The sequence below is a fragment of the Pseudopipra pipra genome, chromosome 8 (genome assembly GCF_036250125.1).
Source record: "Pseudopipra pipra isolate bDixPip1 chromosome 8, bDixPip1.hap1, whole genome shotgun sequence".
Classification (NCBI taxonomy): domain Eukaryota; kingdom Metazoa; phylum Chordata; class Aves; order Passeriformes; family Pipridae; genus Pseudopipra; species Pseudopipra pipra.
In genome coordinates this window covers 22,560,720-22,568,026 of record NC_087556.1, presented here as the reverse complement: position 1 = coordinate 22,568,026, position 7,307 = coordinate 22,560,720, and the positions used below count along the sequence as shown (strand labels likewise).

Below are 7,307 nucleotides of genomic sequence, written 5' to 3'. Positions count from 1 at the left end.
CTTTCCAAGGAAGTGGATCCTTTGCCAGTTATCTTCGGTGAATTCATAGCCATTTTCCAGGAGAGAGAGGATGTAGGCTCCAGAGAAGCAATATTCACTCAGGTACTTTTCTTTGATGTTTTGATACATTGTCTTCACCTAGGGAAGGAGGCAATCACTAGGCTGTTAAACACATCTTCCCACTGCTCCAGCTTGTGCCTGAGCATCCACTATAGGTGCTGGGGGAATCTTTCCCATCTTGCTTTGGAAATTAACCCCAGCCATTTATCCTACATAAAAGTATCAGCAGCCATAGTCTACCACAACAAGCACTGCTCACCTCTTGCCAAGGCCGGGCACAGAAGCTCTCAATGGTTCTGGTCACTTTGTTCAGGGGAACAGGGCTTGCTTCACCGGTCAAGTTCAAAAAGTTCATCACAAAATAGAAAGCAGAAAAGGCCTGAAGGAGAAAGATTGTTTTAATCTGACTGAGCCTCAGCATGAGCAGAACAGCAGAAATCCCATTAAAAAAAATGAGTTTGTTTACAGATAGAGAAGCATAAGAAGCAACATCACACACATAAGAGCAGGTATATTTTCAAGTGATGTCATTTTGAGACATACCCCTCAGAACAGCTGAGAGGTGGAGGTAGGAATTATGGTATCCTGAAGATCTTCTGTAAGCTCTCTCCTTAACATGTGCCAGTGGCATACAGTGAATGCTGATTGCCATCACAACTGTGATCCCATTTTGGCAACTGAATGAAGGGAGCGTGCAACCAATATCACCACAAAGAGCAGAAGTGATAGTCTGAAAGGACTGTACAGAGCCCCATCATATAATCAGAAGTCCAGAAAACCCCTCTCTGACCATGGCCAGTACCTGATAGGTAGAGGACAGTTTATGAACAGGGCAAGTGTGTATTAACAGTTCCCCAGAAAGCCTCAAAGTCACTCAAGTCTTGCAGCGCTAGGACTGATGGTCAGCATGGTGTCACACATAATGTGTGTTGTTCAGTGTGAAGTCTCCTCATCATGTCTGGGAAGCAGACAGGTGAGCTGACTGGTTTTAGTAGCACTCAGACACTTCTGGGTGAATTTCAGGTCTGGTTCCACCACTGACCTCAGGAGACAAGGTTTGCGGAGCACGGTACCTGCCTGCAGCAGGCTCTCCTGCCTCTGGTGCTGGCCATCAGGAAGGATTGCTTAAAAATGAATTAGTAAATACAGAACCCCAAGGAGATGGGTTAGAATGGGAACAGTGCAGTACTGGCAGGCCAGTAGTTACTGAAGTAGCTCTTACATGTCTGCCCTCACCACAAGTGCAGCACTACTTTTGTAGGTACATGTCCAAAAAGCTATCTTACAAATGATTTCCTGCCTCAGTCATGAAGAGCTTCTGCTCTTCTGACATTCTGAATTATAGAGAGTTGAAGACTGTGAAGACTCACCCCAAAATCCCCTTGTAATGGAGGTAGGTATATCCCATTGAAGGAGCAACTGGAGTAAGGACAATTGGTTTTGTCGAAGAGTTTCTGGATGTTTTCTCGGCACTTTTGATAATCCCCCTCTCCCTCTATGTACAGTTGGCTGAAAGGTAATTGCTTTTTCTTGTCTGATGTACAAGGGTTTTTGAAGAAGTCACTTATATTTATAGTCCTCTGATACCCCCGGTGAAAGCACGGGTCAAGGAGACTGCTGCTCTCCACGGTCTGAAAGTAAAAATCAACTCAAGCTGTTACACTTCACTCTAGAGTAACACCCTGAGAAAGAGCCACAGGGAATGGTGGCCACAAAGCACTTGTCATGGTACATCACATCAAGGTGCACACATCAGGTCAAAGGGATGAGGATGGCTTAAGACACTGGCTTTGAGGGGGAACGTGTGGGTACTGCTACAGCCTCCATGTAGGACCCTGGGCAAATTACTTTCAGCCACAGTTTGTGAAGCTGCTGTTGATTTTGGATTCTCAGAGACTGTAAAATGTTGCCTCCCCTGAGTGAAAGTATTGACTGGCACCTCTTTGGGCACCTTGTGCCCAGTTTTTATGGAGGACAATGATGTTTCCCTAATCCAGACTAAGAGATGAGGCATTTAGCTGGGACACAGCACCAGTATGCCAAAGATGGGAGGGTCCAGGTTCTCCATGTGAAATTACAGGTGTAGATATACTTGCCTGTAGGTCCCTGGCCAGTTTCTGTTGCAGAGCCTGGTCCTTCCCATAGCAGAGAAAGCTGTGTGTGTACACCTGGTAATCCTTGCCATAGAGACGGAAGTAGAGCTGGTTCTCTGGAGACTCAGAAGAGAGTTCCTTTGATACAAAGGTAATCTGTGTTGAGGCTCCTCCGAGGTCTAGTGCTCCTGATGTCTCACTTGTGGATTTCAGGGAATGCAGAAGCTTTTTCCAGCCAGACTTTAAAAAAAAATTAATTTCAAAGTAAAACAGATATAACAGGCATGGAGAAGATTTTATTTTGGACAGGCATGGAGAAGATTTTATTTTGGAGATAAAAAAAAAAGAGAAAGACTTATGTGGAGAAGCAGAAGCACAGAACACAGAAAACAGTGAAGTCTTGGAGAGGGACATGACATGAGAACTGGAACATGACACAAGAAAGATGCAGGCTTGTAAATGCATAACGTGGATCACATCACAGTGTTTGCAGGAGGACTAAGAATATACAATACAATTGTTATGAGAAAAAGACAGCCAATTTACTGTTTCAGCTCCCAGATGATTTATAAGCTCAATAGTAAAGAATCACTGTCAGAATTTACAGACACAGAAGTATTTTAGATCAGGAAGTGAGGACACTGTACTCAAGCAAAATTATTGAAGATGCTGGTGTTTTATTTCAGTGCTTTAAGCCTGACTACAGTGGTGCAGCCTGATATCACTAAGTGTCAGGATATACTCACGGTAACTGCTGAGGCAAGATGTGCAGCTTCCTGATCCCTGGTAAATGGCTTACAAGGGAAGGTAGTGCTTGCAACAGCTTCTTGCAAGGCATGATTTACAAAGTGCTGCAAGCCAATTATTCAAACATACTTGCTACAGAAATACTACCTGCTTGAAACTGCCCAGAAGGTAATTAATGGTGATCCATCCATAGGCTCCTTCTTCCTGACCAGTGATGATTCTGGCACCCTGGAAGTTGAATGGAGCTAAGCGTAGTGTCGTCTCTACTGAGGACAAAACTTCGTCAGCTGCACTTTCATTCTCCAACCTGGATGAATGAAAGAAAGGATGGAGTGACTCTGGCTGACAGCTCTCAGTAGTCTATGAGCTTTATTCTGCATAGGCAGGCTGCAACTCCCCACCAAGTGTTAATTATAAGAGAACAGTTATTCATATGGGTCGTCCAGTTCCAACTGGCCATGTCCCTCTCTGTCAACACCTTGACAGCACAGCTGCCACCAGGTCTGACACTTATAGACCCTGGAGCTGAGAGTGATACTTGGAGCAGAGACCAGAGCTCTTGTTCTTCTGGAGCATGTGTCCTGATAGGAATTGCACTGTGGAGATTCCTCTCACTCTTCACAAGAATCATTTGAGAAGAAATCTGGAAGGTATCCCCAGGGAGATCTCCCAGGCAATATATACATAAGATCAGCTCTGAGTTATAGCTAGACAAGAGTTCTGGGGCACCCCCATGAAAAACACAAATAAGAACTAAAGGAGTATGTGATTATAAAGTTACCTTATCCTCTGATGGCCCCAGGATGAGTCAAGATATGTGGGAAGTTACAACATGGTTGAGCTCAAAAATTCTGGGTTAGGCCTAATACCAGATTGTGGGGATGTTTGAGCATCCCTTTGATATGGAGAATGTCTAAGCATCAGCTTGGCACTACTGATCTCCTGGTGTCTCTGTGCTGCATCTGGATGCAGGAGATGATGGAAGGTTGGACTGAGTGGGCAAGCTGAGCAAGCAAGGGAAGAGTCAGGGGGACTCGGGATTCAGAGAGGTCAGCTTCAGAAGAGGGTATCTGGGCACAGTGTGAGCTGGCAGTATCTCTAAGGACTTTTCCCAAGAGGCCCCCACTGAACATCCATGGTGATCCCATGTGCAGCGCTGCAGGAGAAGGGGACAGGCCCTACAGTACCTGAGAAGCCGCATGCCAGCAGTAGCTCCGAGGTAGACAGGTGTCTCTTTGTGCTGCGTTGAGGGAATCACCTCTTTTGCTTGTTGTAGGCACTGTGCCAGAGAGGGACCTGCCTTCTCTGTGGCATGGGAGTAACCTGAGATCCCAGGGCCTGCAAGAAATAAAGACACTTCATTGCTCCAACTCCAAGCATAACCCCACAATGCTGCCATGAGCAGGTGTATTAAACCATATCACAGGCAGCAGCATCAGATTCAACCCCCCTATTCCTGAGAAGCTTTAGAAATCCTACAGCACCAACTAAACCCAATGCACAGGGGGATGGCCACAGTGCCCAGCATCTGCCACCTGTTCTCCAAGAAGCAGGCTATGAACTAGCGATGAGGACTGCAGTGAAACAAACCATTTCCTGAGCATGTCTTGAACAGCTGCAGACTTCTCTGAGTCTGCCTGAGAGCACCCTGGATCTGCGCCTGAAAATCTCTGACCCTTCACTGTGCTGGGTCCTCCAGGGGCAGATGCTATCTGTTTGCGTACTTTATAGTCACACTACAACACTGGGTGTTTTGCAGCTATTGCCTTTCACGCTAACCCAAAGCAAAATGCATTGTCCCTCTCTGCCATGTGTCCCCTGAACTGCCCCAGGCCCAGTGCCTGCGCAGCAGTGAAGCCCAGGCTGCACTCGCCCCAGGTTGCCATATGCTCAGCGTGCTGCCCATGATGTGGGATGGTGCAATGCTGAGCAGCTATGGCAGCAGCTTGATAATGGTATGGCTCTTCCCTGCACTGCAGGGGCCTGAAAAGACCCCAGGCAGGTCTGACAATACCTCTCATCCCTTCAGAGTGCAGTGATCCATGATGGTCTGTGCTGCTCCTTGTTGTGTGCACCCTTAGGCTTCATTTATGCCTTCCTGAACCATAAAATATCTACACAGCAATTAAATAGAATAAAAAATAAACCATGACACGCTTAAGTTGAGAAACCTTGGGCCTTAAGCCCAGTGCCTAGCTTGCATAGAAGCCTTGAAAAAGAGCAAACCATGCCCTTCCCTCTCACTGCCTGATATTCATCAGCACTTCAGCAAGAGTGCATGCTGACATTTTATTTATTTAAATACATTCTTTGGTGTAGATCTTTCCAAAAAGCACTTACTTCCAAGCATTCTAAAAACAAAGGAAAAAGTGGATCCATTTTTCCCCCAGGAAGGTCAAGCGTATACAGCTCCCCATGGGAAGAGGTGGGATATACATTAGCTCACAGATTACAAAATAAGAATACTCATGGGATATTCTGAATTGGAAGGGACTCACAAGGATCATCAAGTCTAACTCTTAAGTGACATAACACTGTTTTCAATATTGGCCTCTTCTCCTGGGTTTCTCCTCCCCAACCCTTTGATTACATTATCTCTTCTTCATCCCACGCCCCTTCCATAGCTCCCTTTCCTCCTCTTACCTTCAACTTTACACACCTCCACCTGCTTCACCACTCCAGTGTCGTTCTCCTTCTCTGCTGGCCACTCGTACACATAGAGGTTAGTGTGGGACGATCCCGCATCCAGCACAATCCCGTACTGTGGGCAAGACAGAGCCACTATCACACCTGAGGCACCAAACCACACACAGTATGTGCTGGCCTCCACACACAGGGGGACCAGAAGCGAACAGCTTATCTGGCAGCTGTGGGAATGTGTGTCATTACTCTTCTCAGCAGTGCTTCAGTGTAAAGTTTCCATCAAAAGATACAAAGAACAGAAAAGCAGCAAAATTGAGACTGATTACTTAAGAGATGATCCCCTATGAAGCTGTATCTGGTTTTACGACAAAGATGTAAAACAAGATGTTGAGGTGCGTGGAGACAGAAAAAGAGGTTAGCCAGACCCAGCAAGGGCAGCAACATGTCCTTGAGCACTATGAACACCTAACTCCCCAGCTTGTTTTAAGAGTACCAGCTTGAAATACCTTAATGTTCTTCGGAAGTGGCTTGTTTTGGGTCACTGCTACAGCAATTAAAGCAATTACAGCCAAAGTAGAGAGGAATCCCAGGATGAGTAGAATCTTTCTTGTCGAGGACATCTTTGGTTTGGTACCTGTGGCTAGAGCAGAAAAACAATGTTAGTATCCCAGTAGCCCATTTTACCTCACACTCCAAAGGTCTTTAGGCACATTCCTGCAGTCTCTTTCCACTATGAAGCCTTTGCCCATCCCTGTCCCATCTCCTACTCCACGTACTTGTGTGGGATTTCTTAGAGGCAGAGCTCAGCCCTGGTGTCCTGCAGATGTGCTTTCATGGGCCATGCCACACCTCCATGGTCTGCCTTGTGCCCAATGTATTTCCCAGATTTATAATCTAGATGTAAATTCAACACATGTAACAACTAAATAGCTCTAGTGGACATACTTGCTCCCACTATGGCAAGAAATCCATTTCTACCCATATTGATGCTCCATACTCAAAAGCACTGATCATCTGACTGCTCAGATGGATATTAATTTCTCTTTTCCTTATACATAAATACTCTAGGAGATGTTTAGAAATACATTACAGGTCATCCAGGATGGTGACAATACTTTGATGCAAGCAACCACATCAGCTACTGTCACCCTCCGATAAGGTAAGGTGACTGAACCTGCTCTGCATCTGCATGCTAGAACCGGGGTTCCAGCAGTCTCCAGACCTCAGGTGATACCAGGTCCAAATACATTCTGGCACCGCACGTCATGTATGCAAATATGAAAAGCATTCAAGTTCTGATCAGGGCCATCTTCTCACTGCTCTGGTTTTATGTGAGAGGCGGTCCCAGGCGCCAGAACTATATAGTGTTACCTGACCTTACAAATGACCCCAAATCCTAGAGTTAGTTTCAGAAGTTAGCCCAACTGAAAAGAAGAAACACACCTCTGAAAATCTCTAACTATTGACAAATAACGTCTTCCCACCTACCTAGAGAAAATGGAACTTAGAAATGCCAAGAGAGTTTGCTTTGAAGATGCTGCAGATGTGTCCATTGGAAACCTAACATAGACCTGGAGCTCTGTGCTCCCTCATATCACGCTCACATGTAAATCTGCTAACTGTGAAATTTGGAAGCTTGTTACTCACTTTGTGAGTGCCTGTTAGGGGCACAGCATGCCTGCCAGTATTTCCAAGAATGCAGCTTGAAAAAATAGTCCAGGGCACATACCAGACAGTAGGAAGTAAGAATGTATTTTATCCAGC

At 45.7% G+C, this 7,307-nt stretch overlaps 1 protein-coding gene across 11 annotated transcripts in view; it reads right to left on the bottom strand.

Annotated features, from left to right (window-relative positions):
- Positions 1 to 7,307, bottom strand: part of ENTPD1 (ectonucleoside triphosphate diphosphohydrolase 1) — a 33,051-nt gene that overhangs the window by 4,748 nt on the left and 20,996 nt on the right. For 10 of the 11 annotated variants that reach the window (XR_010432313.1, XM_064663008.1, XM_064663010.1 and 7 more), the window contains exons 2-9: positions 6,050 to 6,183; positions 5,544 to 5,661; positions 4,088 to 4,238; positions 3,048 to 3,207; positions 2,157 to 2,393; positions 1,431 to 1,691; positions 320 to 439; positions 1 to 138 (exon numbers count right to left, since the gene is read on the bottom strand). Coding sequence is in view for 10 of the 11 variants with exons in the window: in XM_064663008.1 (XP_064519078.1) it covers positions 1 to 138; positions 320 to 439; positions 1,431 to 1,691; positions 2,157 to 2,393; positions 3,048 to 3,207; positions 4,088 to 4,238; positions 5,544 to 5,661; positions 6,050 to 6,183 (1,319 nt within the window). In the remaining variant the exon portion in view is untranslated. Of the gene's footprint in view, positions 139 to 319; positions 440 to 1,430; positions 1,698 to 2,156; positions 2,394 to 3,047; positions 3,208 to 4,087; positions 4,239 to 5,543; positions 5,662 to 6,049; positions 6,184 to 7,307 lie in introns of all 11 variants that reach the window. The other variant, XM_064663009.1, reaches the window with a different exon arrangement.